The sequence below is a fragment of the Harmonia axyridis genome, chromosome 3 (genome assembly GCF_914767665.1).
Source record: "Harmonia axyridis chromosome 3, icHarAxyr1.1, whole genome shotgun sequence".
NCBI lineage: Eukaryota > Metazoa > Arthropoda > Insecta > Coleoptera > Coccinellidae > Harmonia > Harmonia axyridis.
Genome location: NC_059503.1, coordinates 49,806,509 through 49,825,351, shown reverse-complemented (window position 1 = coordinate 49,825,351; position 18,843 = coordinate 49,806,509). Strand labels below are relative to the sequence as shown.

The 18,843-nt window shown below is 36.9% G+C and overlaps 3 protein-coding genes across 3 annotated transcripts; 2 read left to right on the top strand and 1 right to left on the bottom strand.

Annotated features, from left to right (window-relative positions):
- Window positions 1–5,711: 5,711 nt before the first annotated feature.
- LOC123675411 (histone H3) lies at window positions 5,712–6,122 on the bottom strand. The gene has a single exon (XM_045610765.1). It carries the CDS (start codon window positions 6,120–6,122, stop codon window positions 5,712–5,714), a length of 411 nt encoding a protein of 136 aa, XP_045466721.1.
- Window positions 6,123–6,148: 26 nt separating this feature from the next.
- Window positions 6,149–6,685, top strand: LOC123675091 (histone H4). The gene has a single exon (XM_045610336.1). It carries the CDS (start codon window positions 6,328–6,330, stop codon window positions 6,637–6,639), a length of 312 nt encoding a protein of 103 aa, XP_045466292.1. The 5' UTR covers window positions 6,149–6,327; the 3' UTR covers window positions 6,640–6,685.
- Window positions 6,686–14,892: 8,207 nt separating this feature from the next.
- On the top strand, window positions 14,893–15,792 carry LOC123675410 (histone H1B-like). Its single transcript, XM_045610764.1, has 2 exons — window positions 14,893–15,407; window positions 15,767–15,792. Exons 1-2 carry the CDS (start codon window positions 14,981–14,983, stop codon window positions 15,790–15,792), a joined length of 453 nt encoding a protein of 150 aa, XP_045466720.1. The 5' UTR covers window positions 14,893–14,980.
- Window positions 15,793–18,843: the final 3,051 nt, after the last annotated feature.

The window sequence follows — 18,843 nt, the reverse complement described above, 5'->3', positions numbered from 1 at the left end:
TCTTGCTCTGCATCACCTCTAGGGTATTGAGGTGGGTCTTTGCGGTTTGTCCCCAAACCGTGGAGCTGTATAACATCACTGGGAGAATTGTTGATTTATATAGCCTAAGTTTGTTGCTTAGGCTGAGTTTACTGGAGCGAGCTAGTAGGGGGTACATTTGACATTTCCTTGTGATCACTTTTTCCTTAACTTGGTTGATGTGGTCTTTCCAAGTTAACTTCCTGTCAAATGTAACCCCTAAGTATTTAACTTGGTTTTTCCACGGAATGCTCTCGCCATTCACCTCGATTTCTTCGGTGGGAAGTGTTGCTTTCCTGCTGAAGACTATCGCTTGTGTCTTTTCAGCATTAACTTTAATCTTCCACTTGGCCATCCATTCAAGGATGGTGTCAGTGGCTCGTTGTAAATAGCGCACTCCGAGGTTGACATTCCTGGAATGTGCTAGTACTCCGGTGTCGTCCGCGAAGGTGAACACTTTGGTGTCGTTGGCGAGATCCGTGGGAATGTCTGCCGTGTAGATGTTATACAGTTTTGGAGAAACCACTCCTCCTTGGGGTACTCCAGCTGTGATGTGGGTTCGTGATGATAAGCAAGATCCTATCCTGACTTGAAATGTTCTGTGTTTGAGGTAGTTCCCAATTAATTTGACTATTGATTTGTTAATGCCCAACTGGTTCATCTTGAATGTTAGTCCTTCGTGCCACATTTTATCGAATGCCTTTGAGACATCGAAAAATGCGGCCGTGTTGTAGTGCTTCCTGTTGATGTTCAGGATTAAGTTTTCCGTTAACCTAAGAGCCTGAAGTTCAGTTGAGTGACCAGCCCTGAACCCGTATTGTTCTGGGGGGATAATGTTGTTCTCGTCCAGTTCTTCTTGGAGCCTTATGAGGATGACTTTTTCGACTAGTTTGCCTAGTGTGCACAATAGGCTTATTGGTCGATGGCTCTGGGGAAATAGAGGGTTATCACCTTTCTTCGGGATCATAATAACCGTAGCGTTTTTCCATGTTACTGGAAAGTATTTCTCTCTGAGAATGGCGTTTGTTATATTAACCATTTGAGCTAATATGTTGTCCGGTAGATGCTTGATGTGGTTATTATTGATCCCGTCCTCGCCAGGTGATGACTTCTTCTTTAACCATTTGATGATATCTTTGAGCTCCTCGATGGTGGTGGTTCGGATTGCTTCAGAGGTTTCCTCTCCCATTATCCTCCTGGCTCTACTTTCCACCATACCTTCGAAGGCAACGTCATCCTCAGGGGATTGATTCGGAGAAAACTGGAGTTCAAGTTTCTCCGCGAACACATCAGCTTTTTCTTGATCCGTATAGACCAAACCTTGCGGACCGTGGATGGGGGGTGATCGATTGCCTCTGGTCTTCAGGGTCTTATTGAGGCGCCATAGGGGTTTGTAGTGGGCGTCGTGATCACTACATTCTTCGTTTATGTCTTCTAGAAGTGCTTGCCACTTTTGGTTCCTGTATTTCTGGATCTCTTCCTTGACTTTATTTCCGAGTCTGTTAGCTTCCCTCTTATCATTGGGGTCGAGGGTCCGTTGAGCTGTTCGTCGTGCACGGTTCTTCAGTCTTATCAGCGTCCTTATTTCAAGAGGTAGTTTATTGATTGTTGATGCAGATTGGGGTATAGTAGTTGTAGCTTTTTCTATGGCTTTTTTAATTTCAAGAGTGACCGCTTGAACTTCATCATCTATATCAGAACTGAAACTTAACATTGTGTGTGGTCTCGTGGAATCCATTAGTGTTCGGGTGAAGATTTCCCAGCTAAACTTGTTCGCAAGTCGAGGTTGGGGAATATCGTGCCATTCGTTCAGCTGAAGTATGATAGGGTTGTGATCTGAGGTGAGAACAGTTTCAGTGTATACACTGTAGTTGTATCGGATGTTCTTAAGTATGAACACGTCCAATATGTCTGGAGTTCCGTGGCCGAAGAAGGTTGGCTGGTCGGGTCCAACTACAGTGTAGTTGTTCTTCAATGCGTTTGAAGAAAGCGTTCATCCTCTCGGGGTGTTAAGCCGGCTGTTCCATGCTGTACTCTTAGCGTTCAGATCACCTCCTAGAATTACTTCGTTCGGAGTAGCAAGAATTTGGTCCAGGTCATCAGGCAGTAGGGCTTTACATGGGGAGTTGTACACTGCAACGACTGTTAAAGTCCTGTTGTCGGCCATGGTGATGTTAACGGCAGCATTCTCTAGGTTAACCGTGTTGAAGTTACTCGTCCGAACGTGCTCGATGGATTTGTTAACAAGCACGGCAACGCCACCGTTTCTGCCTGTTAGACGGTCACTTCTGTAGATGATGAAGTTCGGGATAACTAGGTGGTCCTGAGGTTTGAGGAAAGTTTCGCTGATAAGCACGACGTCGAATTTTTCTTCGGAAATGTAGTCTCCGAGTTCCAGATTTTTATTAAGCAAGGAGTTGGCATTCCAGGCTAGCACTTTTAGGCAATTTGGTCTCCTAATTTTGAAGACGACTCGCAATCTGGGTAAGAAGTAGTGTCACTTGTGACAGCATTTCTGTTAATTGTGGCTCTTTTTGTTGTTTTGGCGTAGTTGGTTTGGGTGTGTTGACTCCATTCAACACGACAGAGCGATAGGAAACTCCTTCAGTGGTTTTTCTTGAATTGAAAAACCTTCTTTCTTCTGTTTTTTTCGGCTGTTGGTTATTTCCGGGGTAGGCTTTGCAGCCACGGAAATTTGCCGGGTGACTTAATGCGCAGTTGGCACATTTAGCCGGAGTGGTCCTAGGTTTAGGGCATTCTATTGAGAAGTGGTCTTCTCCGCATTTCACGCATCTTTGTTGCAGCCTACAGGTGGACTGAGTGTGCCCGTAATTTTGGCACCTGTGACACTGTCTGTGGCCTTGTTTGGTTCTCTGAGTCTCGACTTTCACTCTGAAGTAACCCAGAAATTCTAGGTTGTAGATCTTTTTGCTGTCATCATTTTTAGGGAGCTTTACCAGCCAGAGAGGATAAGTAATCTTTTTCCCTTGTTCTTTCCGGTACATCTGTGTCACCTCGAGAACGTCAAATCCTTGTTCTGACAACTTGGATTTTATTGACTCTTCATTGTCGTGTGAGGGAACTCCGCGAATTACTACTCTAAGGATCTTGTCTTCATGGAGTGGGAATGTAAAGAACTGCTGATTGTGTTCTTCCAGTCCTTTCGTCAATTTCCTGTGGTCATCAGGGGTCGCGGTGTATATGTGGAGACCTTTGGAGTTCTCCTTGGCTGACGTTATTTTAACGTTCGTCTGCTTTGCCATCTTGTCAATGGACGGGAACGATGCCGTGTTGATCACTTTTATTGGTGGAACACGTATTTTTTTGGGAGTTTCCTGAGAGATTGTCTCGGTTTTCTCTTTCAGGGGGGGGAAATCAATTTTCGAATTGCGCCTTTTCTTCCCGGTTGTTTGTGCGTCTTGATTCATAGATGGCGCTGTAGTGCCGCCATCTTTTTCGGAAGAACCTTGGGGGGCGTGGGCGTTGTCGTCCTCAGAGTCCATGATGACATCATCAGAATCGGCCAGGTTTTCGAATCTATTTTTTGTACTGATGGACACTTCCTCAGTAGTTTTTACCTGCATTTTCTTTCGTTTATTTTTCCTTGAAACGTCGTCCATTGGAATACCTAGCTTCTCTCCAAGCTTTATGAATAATATCATAAGTGTGTCGGAGTCTGTAGCAAAGTAATCCAGGATTGATTCGACCTCTTTTGCTGTCGGCTTCACCGGGCCACCGTTTGCTGGAGTACCCATGTTAAGTCTAGTCACGGCTGTACAAAATTCCGTCGACTTCCTTACAATATCCCTAATTTTAAAGCGTGATTCTAATGAGAACCCGCTCTTGCGAGCGTTTCACTCCTAGTCTACTCTTTTGTCTGGCGATCACACGTCTACTACACAGAACACTTAAAACATTAAAATCACAACAGAAAACTTACCAGAGGACTTAGATAATTCTCTGGAAAACTCACTATTCTCACTAGACTCGTTGTAGTTACTTCACTCACTACTCTGACTCTCTACTGACTCTCACTTTGTGACTAAAAAATTGGCTTCTCAGTGTAAACTTTTTATTTGAGATCGTACCACCTAAATTGACTCCACCTATTTAAGTTCGGGTATATACCCGAACCTACAAACTTCAAAAGAAAATAGAAGTTGGTCCCGGGTCATCTCCGACAAAACCATTTAGGAACCATAGCACTGCCTTTCACAACACTGCTGACGCATCACCTGAATAATCAACTGATGGACATTTCATCAAACCCGAAGAATTAAAGCTTAGCACAGAGTTCGATGGACTCTAGCAATGGCGAGTGTCTGCAAAAACTACCGCCATCTCATCGTCTATGGTATTCCAAACATGTCGCAAGCTAGATTGTTGTACATTAACCCTTACTGGTGATGGGATGTTATTTACAACTTGTATGCTCATTATCCTCTTCAAAATGTTATGAAACAGTCGGTGGAATGCTGATTAGAGAAGAGCGATATTTCACGAACTGTGATTTAATCACTGAGATCAGAATGTCACAGGTAGTCACGGTTCCGAAAAACGAATACAGAGCGTGACGGGATCACAGTTTGAACATTTCACAGATCTTTTCAGGGCATATCATCGTCCGTTGCAATCGTAAATTATGAAGGCAGCCTGATGTTTTTATTGCTTCGGAACCTTTTTCGACTAACATAATTGCATATTTTTATGACAATCCCAGCATCGTAGGCAACTTTGCATGCTGTAGGAAGTATTTTTGTAGAACTAGTTAAACAATAAATACTTGCTGCAAACTAATAACTACTGCATTACTGCATAATTGGTGGTGGCAATAAAATTCTAATTTTATGCTTATCTTTGATAAACAACCCCAAAGAAATTCTTTCTATATTGAAGTTGTCGACCGAAGCAATAAATGGTACTCTGTATTATAAAAAATAAACGAAAACACGTCAGCGACATAATAATAATAGGCGAAAGAATAATAACAGGCGAAAGACCAGCAATCTTTGGGCTTTCTTCACAAAAGTTGATGTAAATTATGCTACTTGTAATTTATGCAAGTTGAAATTATCTTTCAAAATCACCTCTTCAAATTTGAGGAAACATTTGAAAAGTCGATATCCTTCTGTTACGTTCCTAACTAAATCTGAAATAAGGAAAAGAGTTGAATATGTAAGAAAAATGGATGTTTTCATAACAATTTTGCTTTGAATGAGTGACCAATTCGAGTTGCAAATATAATCGAACCCAGGTTTGGGTGATTCATACAAATATTATTAACAAGCAACCTAAACAGTGATCACGTCACGCTTTAATTTCACTGATATCATAAAGTAACGTTCACGTTTCACAACGTGATCTAGAAATCACGGTATCGCTTCTCTCTAATGCTGGTCATCAGAATCTTTTGCAGTTGAATGATCGAATTGGAAATAAGACGGCATAATTTGCTTCCAGCTTAAAATAAGCTATTGCGCCAAGATATAGAGGATATCAAAAGACTGATATCCATAATCAAAATTGAAATTCGTAACGCATTTTGTTGGAAGAAATTAAGTAAGGTTATATTGCACTATTGATATCGGATCTTTAATTTGGGATACCTTATAAGAAATCAATCAATTGTATAAATGTAAAAAAAAAGTTGTGGTTCTGAAAAGAACCGATTTTAAACTTTGTGAAAAAGATGCTTAAGCACGTTCGCCACGGATACGTCGAGCAAGTTGAATGTCCTTCGGCATAATGGTTACTCTCTTGGCGTGAATGGCACATAAATTTGTATCTTCGAATAGACCGACCAGATAAGCTTCGCTAGCTTCTTGAAGGGCCATCACGGCGGAGCTCTGGAAACGGAGATCGGTCTTGAAGTCTTGGGCAATTTCGCGCACTAACCTTTGGAAAGGAAGTTTGCGAATCAACAGCTCGGTACTTTTCTGATAACGACGGATCTCACGAAGAGCTACGGTACCTGGACGGTAACGATGAGGTTTTTTTACGCCACCCGTAGCGGGTGCACTTTTACGTGCCGCTTTTGTGGCAAGTTGCTTACGCGGTGCCTTTCCGCCAGTGGATTTTCTTGCCGTTTGCTTCGTACGGGCCATCTCGAGTATGGGTATAAACTAGTTGAGGTAAATCTTAGATTCATCTATTTATAGCGGAATAGGTAGGCGGTTCCACTGCACATTCTCGCAATATCATTGGTTGGTCGTGTAGATCTAGTGGTGGGGAAAACTGTGATGGTATAAAAGCCGTATTTTACGGTAAAACCTTTAGTTAATTCTTGTTATTGTAATCGTTAACGGAAAAATGACTGGCAGAGGCAAAGGTGGTAAGGGTTTGGGAAAAGGTGGCGCTAAGCGTCACAGGAAAGTTCTACGAGACAATATCCAAGGAATCACGAAGCCCGCTATCAGAAGATTGGCCCGCCGCGGAGGGGTGAAACGTATCTCTGGTTTGATTTACGAAGAAACTAGAGGTGTACTTAAGGTATTCCTAGAAAACGTTATTAGAGACGCTGTAACTTACACCGAACACGCAAAAAGGAAGACTGTAACAGCAATGGACGTCGTATATGCTTTGAAACGCCAAGGTCGTACGTTGTACGGTTTCGGAGGTTAAATTTCACCATCGAAATATTGCTATCGGTCCTTTTCAGGACCACAAAGTTAACGTTTCTTCGTTTTTTCCATTACACAAATATCATACAATCCGAAAGCAAACAAAATTCCCACAAAGGCTAAACCTGTCCGTGAGATGGGCAACCAAATTACAATGACGAGATAATTCTTTTGGAATTCACCGTTAAGGGTAAACAGCTAACATTTTCATTCACCCAACTATAAATATTATTTATTAATTTTTTTTTACTTGGAATTGCTGTGACCATACGATCACAAAATATATAAATATTCCGAGGACAAACTAAAGTGTTGTCTATTCAAGTTTATAAGCATTTAGTTAGTAGTGCTCTAGGAGGAACATTTCTTATCCAAATTTTATTGCCACCTTATTTTATCAATTTGAACAAATTAAGAAATGGGCATATATAAATTATTCCATAAAATATTTTCACAGAATCGATGACGGTAGGCGGCGATAAGATATATAATTATTTCTTCTGCGCGTTCCGTTCATCAACTTTACATCGACAACAGAATGGTAGAGAGTCGAAACAATTTCGTACCTCGGCATGGGATCATTCAAGGGAAATCCGCTGTAGGATTGAAAAGGCAAGAGCAGCTTTCATTAAAATGAAAAAACTTTTCACGATTCACGACCTGAACAAGAAGACCAAAATACGACTTCTTATTAAATATATTCATGTACTAGTACCATAGTATAAGGAAAGGATAGTAAGCCAGTGTAGTGCTTTTTTCGATTTTGTTGATGTTGAGCGCCATCTAGTTGCACTCACGTTAAGCCTCGAATTTTACTGTCAAAAAATTGGTCCGTAAAGTGGAGCCCTCTGAAAGAATTGGTGTTATTTTGAAGAACTAAAACATTTGAAATAGAGTGGTCAGAAGATTTCTATATTTTGATATTTTTTCTGCTCTACAATAAGAATTTACGCCAGTGGCGTGTATTTGTGATAAACGAGTACAATGCTACAAGTTATCATGAAATCACTAATCAGTTCCAGTCGTCATGAAATATCTCTAGGTTTTTTCAGGATTGATGAATGGAATAAACTCCATTTTCCGGGATATCGATATTGCAATTGAATATATTTGAAGAATATTCGATTGATATTGTTTTATTATAGATTGAGTGAGAATAGGTAAAGTTTCTATCAACATTGATTTCCTAATGTCGTAAGTTCCAATGAAATTTCTCAAAAGCTATATTTAGCATTTGACAGTTGGTTTCGATCATTTTTTCCCAACCTTTTACGATTCTTAGAGTTATTTATTTTATTATTCGACTGTAATAATATTTTCTGACCGAAAAATCAGCCTATGTTTTTATGAATATTTGAAGAAAAGTTTACCTTCAACAACCAAATTATATTGAAATATCTCAATGATGTTGAAAATAAATAAAATCATGTTTTATTTTTATATTTACCTTATATTTAAAATTGAAATGAATATTTTCGGGTTATAGTTTGTGGATTGAACATATCAATGGATTTTTCATATAGCTCAGGAGCTTGAAATATTAGAGGTTTCCTAGTAATACATCTTTTTTGGTAAAAATGAAGGAAAAAACTTGAAAATTGGAAAATTCAGTTTTAATATCAAATAAAAGAAATTTTATAAAGAAAAGTTCAAGAGTTGGTAGAGACAGATGGAATTTTAGTTCTTCTATACATACTAAGCAAATAGCCACTCTTAGTGCTGTGCAGTTTTTTTTATAAAGTAAATAAGCTACTTTATTAAATCCAAGCTCAACCATTAACGAAGAAAGAACTGATAATGATTTTTTAAATCAGAATCGTTGTTATCCTTGTTTAATTAAAACTCTTAGCTCTCTGGTTAACATCAGTTCTACAAGATCTTGTTCTAAATCTGTTATTTATCCAGCATTTGAGAAAGGACCTATTGCCTCAATCCCTTCAATATTCAAGTAAATGGTAACAAGTGAGTATCAAGGTGAATTTAGATGTCAGAAATACATTAAAGAATTTAGCTACGACCAGGTCAGAAGCTTTCGATTTCTAATTCAATAAAAATTTAGAGAGATTTCCTCAAATTTTACTGAATTAGAAATCAAAAGTTTCTAATTTTTTTTTTGTTCTTGGAAGGAAACAATATGATGTATTTTTTCGATACTCTCTATTATTTGAATTCAACCCGCACCAATTCTTTACAAAATAATTTTCTATGGGAATAAAGCTTTTCCGATATAAGACACTATACGATATTGATGAGGGTTATTGAGTCTCAGTGCTGCCCTGGTGATAATGAATTTGATGCTTTGAAAAGCACACAGTTTCAGTCAATAAAACCTTGTAATCATGAAGATACTGAGCGAATGCTCTTGCAACCATCAATAATCATTATGAATTAATTGGCAATTATATCTTTGAAGTTGGCAAAAATAACAAATTAGGTACCGAGACCCATATATTTGATGGTTTCCTTGTCACTATATATAAAAACCGTGTAGCAACTTGCAACGGATAAAAAATGTGGGCTCAAAAATTCATTGACAGAAAGGCTTATTCAAGATCGACTCAAGAATCAAATCCCAATACAATACAGAGAATGGAAATCCCACAATAAGCATTCAAAATTAGCATTGTTACAAATTACATCCGCAACAGAGTCTACCTGCAAGGTAGTCAGCCATATGTTAATGAAAATATTTTGGTAGTATGACAACAATTCCGTTTATGATATGTTGAAACTCAATGAAAGCCTCAATTTTGATGACGCCATTTCATTATGATTTGAATTATTGTGGAATAAAGAGAATTATTTATTTATTTTTAGTAGTCCCACAATCGAATAGCTCGAACCGAAGTGACATTAGAAAAATATTCTATTTTATCTTTATATTTTGAAGGTTATTTGGACTTTCCTTCTGTTCGTACAATATTAAGTTATAAGTTGTTTTGCTTTTCTGTTCATTTGTAACGAATTTAAATCAATAAAGTCCTATTTTCTAAAAATGGGACTTAATTGATTATTATTATTATTATTATTTTGAATGATTAAAAATTGGCCTTTTGTATATTCAATAATGTTGAACAATTGACAGTTTCACATTTTTCGATGATTGCCGAGATTTAAGTAGGCTGGAAATATTTTTGCAATATTTATATATTGCAGTTCTTAACAACAAATCTAAAATATATCTTCTATGTTCCGAGCAGATGATATTCGTTGCGAACCATTCGGGCAGAAAATTTTTAATGCATTTAACACTTTTTTTTTCAAATTACACATGACTTTATCATTGCAACTTTTCCCTATATCTTTGCTGAAACAATCCAAAACTATTGTTGTGAATTTCTCCAGCAAAGATGTAGGTCCTTTTAATCCACATTCAAAATTTAAACCGTAATTTTTGAAAAAGATCAAGAGCTCATCTTCATTTTCAAGATTTTTAGGAGCCTCCAAAGTGATTTTTCAATCTTCACACCCGAAACGCTCCCAACATTTTTTGACCAAATAACCTGCTAAATAAACTACAGAACATTTTTCCAATGTCACTCCATCTCGAAATTCGATGGCAGGAGTACTACTTGGACTACTTGAAGAATCCGAATCGTCCGATTCTGATGAAGACGAGTTTTCATCGAGATTCAATAAGGAAAAAGGTTCGTTGTTATCTGCCACTAAAATATTTTCATCGTCATCTGCCTTACTTACTGTGGGATTTCTGTTATATCCCCCTCTCTGACGATACACAGAAAATTGATTCTCGAGAGGATCTTGAATAAGCCTTCCCGTGAATAAATAGTTGAATCCCTCATTTCTTTGATCAAATGCAAATTGCTTCACGGCATTTATAGTTAATAGAAAACCATCAAAACTATCAGGCCTCGTTAATTTGTTATTTTTGCCAACTTTATACAAGTTTTCAATTAATTCATAACCATTATTAATGGCTGTTATAACTTCCGGATTTCTATCACTAAGTGCACGATTACAAGGTTTTGTTGAATGAAACCGTGTGCTATTCAAAGCATCAAATAAGTTGTTGATGGTTTCCACAAAGCGTGCAGTATTTTCGGCTGTTGCCGATACTAGTTCTCCAGTTCTTAGGGCTGTCATTATGGCAGCATAAACACTGTGAAAGGAGAAAATAAGATATTTACCCAAGTACATGTTAAATTCTATAGAAAAACTACCGCTCAATTGAGAGTGAGCAAAATAGGTACCAAATGGTATTTTATGATCCGGTCCTAGGGTCGTAATGCGTTCAATAATCCTTTTGACCTTGTAATAAAAGAAATTGGAGGTACACAAGAAATCGCTCAAAAGATAGAAGTGTCTAACGACAAGAGATGTAATAAACCATAACAGGCACTTTGAAAATTTGCCGCCTGGCATTTCCTTATCATTTTAAGATAAATATAGTTAGTATGTTTCAGGATATACTAAAATACAAATTCAATTTAATGCATCCTCAAACCCCAAAACAATTTTCGTTAAAAAAATTGCATAAAAAAATCATCCAAGTAGACTAGCAGTATCATTCATTATCGCTCATTGTTCCAAATTATCGAGAAAATTAATACCGATCATACAAAGCGGAGCTAATTTTCGAGACTAATTCTCAATCAAAAACCTCATTTTGGAAATCCATAAATAATTTTCATTACATGACAACGTTCAAAATACAATTATAGATCCTTATGTAGACGCAGTAATCCTACGCTGGGACACAGCAATACAATCTAAATGCCATAAATAAATTCATTCTCATTACAGGTATACAGATACCAAAACAATGATCGAGCGGATTTTGAGAACATTAAATCCTCCAAGAATACACTTCGTCCTCAATTCTATGAATGATTCAAAACACTTTGTTTTTCTGATTCAGTTTAGTTAGAAGAGGATGTGTGTACATTTCAAGACCCCAGGTTTGAAAGAATAGAAAGATTCGTCGGTTCTCAATTCAGAATAAAAAAATTTTTGACCACTGAAATAGAGAAATGTCTAAAAATCACAATGCATAGGGAACAGAAAAGCAAGATTTCAAATGAAAAAACTTTGCCAACGATTTAAAAGACGACATTACATTTCGAATATGGAATCTTATATTATTATTTTTAGAACTCTTTATTGCTAAATTCATATGTTTGAATCTTATATTCAATTTTTATATTTTTTTCATTGATAATATCCCAATTCTATTCATATTTCTTCGGATGAAACCACTTTCTACTATTATATGAATAATTTTAATTCAATTGTATCTATCAATTTGTTTTAATTATTCCTGAATAGAGAGTTAAGTGATCATTCAAACTTTTATCGTAATGCAAATCGCAATTATTCGAATAAATATTCAAATGTAGTGGTAACTTAATAATAACATAAAAATTGTTGGCAATGTCATGCGACCCCTTTTCAACCACGCCACTGAATTAATTATCGTATTATTTCTGCGCCATCTATAGCTCATGATTCAGCGCCGTCTATTATCGAGTTACTTCTCCACTTTGGGTAGTCAATAGTGTTCGATATATGCAACCCGTAAAACACCGGTTCCAACTACAGTAACGACTCCAAGTGACCAGCTCCTTGCCGTCAAACGGCGGTTGGCTTACTATCCATTCCTTATACTATGCTAGTACAATACATGTTTTTCCTATGATTACACTTTTCGTTTATTATTATTGTTATGGCAATCAAAAAAAACTTGCAACCTGGTGTGGACATTTTTATTATGGTCCTTAATTTCAGAAGAAAGATTATAGTTTATACCTGTATTTAAATTAAGATAATATTCAGAAAATTTTAAGATTCGTTGTAGGTACTAAAAATACACGTGATGTTGAGAAGGGGGAGGGGGGGTGGTCTTAAACCTCACTACGTATCACCAATGGGTGAGGGGGGTTTAAAAAATGCTAAAAAAAGATCACGTGATTAATGGACAACCCCTAATACAGCAGGCATGGTTGGGGAAAGGAGAGGTCCCGGCAGGAGGAGAATTTCGTGGCTCTGAAATTTGAGAGTCTGGTTCTGGGAAACAACAATTGGACTGTTTCGTGCAGCAGTGAATAAGGTCACAATAGCCAGAATGGTCTCCAATATCCGATAACGGATTGGCACTATCAAGAAGAAGAAGTTCCGTTCATCCCACCCGTTTGAGTTGATAATTCTCGCTAAGTTAATCCCCTCCGCGTATAACGAGATCACACATTTTCTAATCGAGAAGCCAATTTTCTCATTCCTATCCCGCATTGCACAATATTTCACACACGGTACAATCCATATTATATTTACAAAGAAAAAACATATATATCAACCGTTGAACTTATCTCTCATAAGGGTGTCAAATATGAACCGCTGGGTTCATATATATATATATATATATATATATATATATATATATATATATATATATATATATATATATATATATATATATATATTAGGCCATTAAATATGCTGATGATGTCAGTGGTGCCGGTATTAATCATATTAATTGCTTTCACTTAAATATAACATCATTAGTAGTGAATCTTACAATAGAGCGTCTGCCAAAAATATTACATGCAAACTGCTCACCAAAACCTCTCAGCGTGTTCAGATGTTCATTTCTGTTCTATATTGTTAACAAGTGTCGGGGACGTGGCACATCCTTGTATTAATGCTTTTTGAACAATATTCCTTATTCTTCATATAGGGATCTTGTTTTCGCTGTATATTACATGACTCCGATCAACAATACCATTGCATAAACCAGCAAAAATTCTTCATTGCTCACCTCTTTCTTTCTTCTTTTCTTCAATAACAGATTTATGGAAAATTACATTACGGCACTATTATGACCGTTAATAACAATAAAAATTAAATCTGCCAGTATGTACTCATCATCATAAACATTTCAGGCTCTCTTCATCGTTCAGCTTAATGACGAGTTGATGGAAATTTATACTTTCGATTCTATGACCATTCAATCTGCCAGTGAGTTATCAGACTCATCATCAAGACATTCCATATCCATTATAATATAATTATAATACAATATTATTATAATATGATAATAATAATGAGTGGAGGGTGAAGCAACTTTACCTAGACATTCTTCCAGTGCCCATTGGACTGACAATATTATACTTGAGATTTATACTCTCCCGTGTTACTTAAGTTTCACATGTTTGAAGTGCAGAATTAACAATTTAGTATTTCACTTGAATTATTAAAAGTAGTTTACTTACTGAATTATTTGATATCTTAATTAAATGAGGTAATATAGTTTTGTTTGCACGATATCGCTGGTTCCCATTTATATCATTCGCTGATTCCTGCTTCAGGTATGGGATTACAAATTGTTTTTTTTTATGGAGATTTTATATTATCCTTTTTTTTCAAACTATTAATTTGTATGATTACCTCCTGGTCCGTTCTTCAGGTAATTCATCCGTTAGTGCGTGTCTAACATTAATCGAGTTTTCATATTAGATTGACTACTTTTTCCGAACGCTCTTTTGTATTACGGCATTATGTAGCGGAAAAGCTTTTCTATGAATTTATGAACAATCAGCTACATTTCCAGCCTGCTCCAAAATACGATTATTATCCTTTCCTGTTTGTTATTTCTCACGAGTTGATTTAAAATTGTCTTCATTGAACAGTTAGAAGATTCATCCACACTAGATCACCCTACCGACTCGCCACTTTCAGAACTATAATAACCCTAATTGTAGGAAAGTTATCGATTATATCAAGTATGCTTTGAATTAATGAAAATTCGAACAATTTACGTTCCCTGAAATACAATTGATTATATTTCCTATTAATCAAATTACATGGAGAAAACTGAGGCCAATACTCTGGCTCGAAGGACCACCTTTGTTAACGATAGCGTTTTATACCGGAATTCACATTCCTTCGTTCGAATGTCGTTTATTATCGATTATGGGAAATTTTCCGGGAATATTTCTAGACGATATGGTGCAGAAATTTTCTATTTTTGATTTTTCCATTCGGAAATTTCAAGGATTGATCAATTGAGCATTTTGCTCGAAATAATCCTCATATTCATACATTTCTAGCCAAAGTTCCGTCGACTTCAGTTTTAATGCATTAATTTTCAGTATTTTTCCTGCAGAAAGTGTATCTAACGTTCTTGATATATATACATATATACATATATAGATAAATATATATACCGTGTAACGATTTCATCAATTATCACGATAATGTCTTCTGCCGATACAGAGGTGCAACAAAGCGGTGCGTCCGTTCCAATCGGTGCGAAAACTGCGAAGAAATCCGAGAAAAAGACTGCGACCGCGAAACAGGCCAAACCCAACCATCCTCCGACTTCAGAGATGGTTAATAACGCCATCAAAGATTTGAAAGAAAGAAGTGGATCGTCATTGCAGGCCATCAAGAAATTTATAGCTTCCAACTATAAAGTAGATTCGGAAAAGTTGGCTCCTTTCATTAAGAAATACCTCAAATCAGCTGTGCAATCTGGATCTTTAGTTCAGACAAAAGGAAAAGGCGCATCTGGTTCGTTCAAATTGGCAGCTGGTGGTTCGACATCGGGATCCCAGAAGAAAGTGATTAAAAAAGCCACCTCCAAGTCCAAAGATGATCTTAAAAAATCCACTTCGGCATCAGCTGTGGTGACCGACAAGAAGAAAAAGAAGTCTACTGTTGCCAAAAAACAAGCCGCTGTAACGAAAACGAAGAAAGCAGTTGCAACAACCGAGAAGAAGAGCCCCAAAGCCGCCAAATCCCCTTCTAAAGCTAAGAAGATTGCGAAATCGCCAACTAAGAAACCGAAAGCTCCAAAACCCAAATCAGTCAAGTCTGTGGCAACTCCGAAAAAAGCAGCACCTTTGAAGAAGAAGAAGTGAATATAAAAATTACTGTTGTGATGAGAATGGTTCGTCTAACTAATCGGTCCTTCTCAGGACCTTCAAAAATTATCGATCAAATTTGAAATATTCATCTTGTTCTCCAATTTTTCTGATTCCCCATTTCTCTGTCCACCTTGAAACCGAAAGGCCTTACCGTATTGATTGTTGTCCTTCAATTTATTTTAGAATGAGACTACAAAAATTTTTTTTACAAATTTTGCCTTGAAAATGTTCTTCATTTCATTTCAGGGATCTTAGGGCTTGATGTGCTCTGAGGAAGATGAAAGACTGGCATTCTTGTATCGTCAAGTTCTGCGTGCCGACCAGATCTGTCCCCTATTAATTGTACTTGACTTCTCTCTTCGCCTGAACCACGGCACATTCATCTTTCCCCGGCTTCATTCCGATAGCCTCAAAGAACGCTACCACATTTCCCAATTGCTCGTCGTTAGCGGAGTAGAGCTTGAGGTCGTCGATGTATCTAACTGGCTTCTCAGTAGGTTTAGCGCCAAACAAAACCAGAAGAGACTCTGCGTGTCCCCCTGAAAAATATCTATCCTGATTTTGATTTCGACAGTTTTAACATAGATCTTGTTCTTATCCAAAAACATGTGGACAAGAGGTGGCGGGTCAGGTTTTTTTACCTTTAAAACAAAGTCAGTACTTACAATCAATCATTACCGAATACATATAGGTACTTCAAATAAATATATAATTCAAGCGGAATATCGAAAAAATGCCAATATTCACGTAACAATAAATCGGACAAATGCAGGTACCGAATGAATAATATAAGGCTGCTAATTTCACACATACTTTCTGAAGGACTAATTGATACGTAAGTATCTATCACTTTGCAATCACAAATAAACGTTTCAGAAACTATAATTGATCATTTCAATGAGCGATTAATATTTGTTATTCATATTTAATACCTATATATGTGTGCTCGTTAAATCGCTCTTTGAAATGATCAATTATAGTTTCTGAAAGGTTCTGTGTTTGCAAAATGAAAGGTACCTACGTGTTCATTAGTCCTTTAGGATGTCTGTGTAAAATTAGAAGGTTTTTTCTTATTCCTGCATTTCAAACAGCTGAAAATAGAAAACATGAAATTCGAGCGATTCTTGGGTGTTATTGGTGGTAATAACCTATTGATGGCGGAGCTTATCAGAGAGAAGCACTCTAGCTCAACGATAGAGTCAACCCAGCAAACACTGGGAGGTAACTGTGAAGTACCATGGAAGTAACTTTGCAACTAAAAGCTCGCATGCGATGTATTAAAAACATTGCCTCCCGCTCGCATTTGCAGCGAAATGTCCGCGACATCATGTACGCATTTCAAGTCGTTGTGTTGTTCAAATTGAGACATGAAAAAATATCCCCAAAAAAACATCCATTTGTTGTCACTTTTATGGAAGTTTTTGAGTCAATAAATCTCTTTTTAATAACCACATTGGGTCGTTTCATGCGAGGTCTCTTTGATATCTCTATATTCCATTCCCTTTTTTTCACCACACATAGAGAACATTATATCAATTTCAATAGGAAGTTCGATTATGATTTCATTATTAGACTTCTCAATTCTATTTTTTTTTTCACTACACATAGAGTACACATACTGACTTCCATATAAGATAAAATTTTGAACTTTATTAAATAAAACTTTTGGGACAGCGTGACGACTTGGTCGATGGTGGGGTTTATTCAGACCTTAATCTGCCTACTCCTGATTAACCTCGGGATAACTATAACGGGACATGCGCTAACTAGGTCTCAATCTGCCTACTCCTAGTTAACGGGAAAAATAAATGGTTATCTAACTAGGCCTCTATATGCCTACTCCTAGTTAGACGGTTATAAAACATTAAAAATAAAATATAGAACAGACACAAAATGCTCGGCTTATCTCCGTTTAAGATGCTTACTTCGAGGCTTAAGTAGATTGTTGCGCCCTCTGTTGGGGGAAGCGTTAACCTTGTTGGCAACGCCACCATGACCGTAACGCAGGAATCTGTAATCCCCACAAAACATTACTTTTGTGATATTCATAAAAAAGTCCCTTTGGCACTATACAGTGTGTTTCCAAATTGTATGTATGACTTTGTACAAGATATTCTACCAATTGAATAAATGATATTTGATATAGGTCAAATGCCTTGTATTGTTCAAATTCGGACAAGGATTCCTATATAGAATATCATTTATTTAATGTGTAGAATATCTTGTACAAAGTCATACATACAATTTGGAAACACACTGTATAGTGCCAAAGGGACTATTTTATGAATATCACAAAAGTAATCCTGTAGAAATTTGTACATACAATTTGGAAATGGGAAATGAAGTAATGAAACATCCATATAATAAATAATTATTCAATCAAATTTAAAAAAACAAACGTCACAAAAAAGTGAAATTATCTCTCATAAAATAATAAAATTAACAAACAGAGCCGGTCTTCATTTGACCACTTATAAAAAAATACTATATATATTTTAATTTATTGGTTTTTTGGTGATATAGCTATATCACCAGCCACATGGCAGACACCAACGCACAAATAAAACTGAAAAAACGGGAAGCCTATAGCTATTGTAGTTTTCGAAATATCGCTCGATCAGCCAGAAAACGGACCAAGTGAATACGTAATCTGTATTTTGTTGCAAAAATGCTTCTATTAGGATCACGTTCTGGTCTCACCGACGACCTCTCGGATTGCTCTGAATCGTTTGTTTTTGTTTATTACATCCAGATGAAGGAGAATAAATAAATATTCGTCGGACTCTTTGAGGGCTGGATATTTCAGTGCCACAGATGGATAATTGAAAATAATAATGTGCAAAGTATTACTATTACATTCACCAGAATAAACAGCCACATTGGGAACATAAAGTGACCCACTCAAAAAGGATTTGAAATATCATCCAATTCATGTTAACATTGTGTAGTTCTCAAAAAGACTTCGTTGCGAAGTCGCTCGATGGTAAACTTTTTAACTACTAATTTACCACTTTCTATGGGGATGGCATTGTGGTTATTTATTAATATCCTCAAATTATTATCACTGCATCTTCGAATTGTTGTTAACAAAGCAATGTCGCAAAATAAATATGTTTAGAACAAGTATGCGTAATCGCAATGAAGATATCTGTCAATGTGCAATTTGAGACTTCGCGAAACTGCCAAGTGATGTAACGTGTTTGCTGGGAAGGAGGCTCTCAGAAAGGTCCGGAATGATAGTTGGGAAGAGAAACTACTTTCTCTTTCCACAGAAGACAACAGTGTTTGGCGGATGGCCAAAGCACTGCACTCAGATAGGAAAC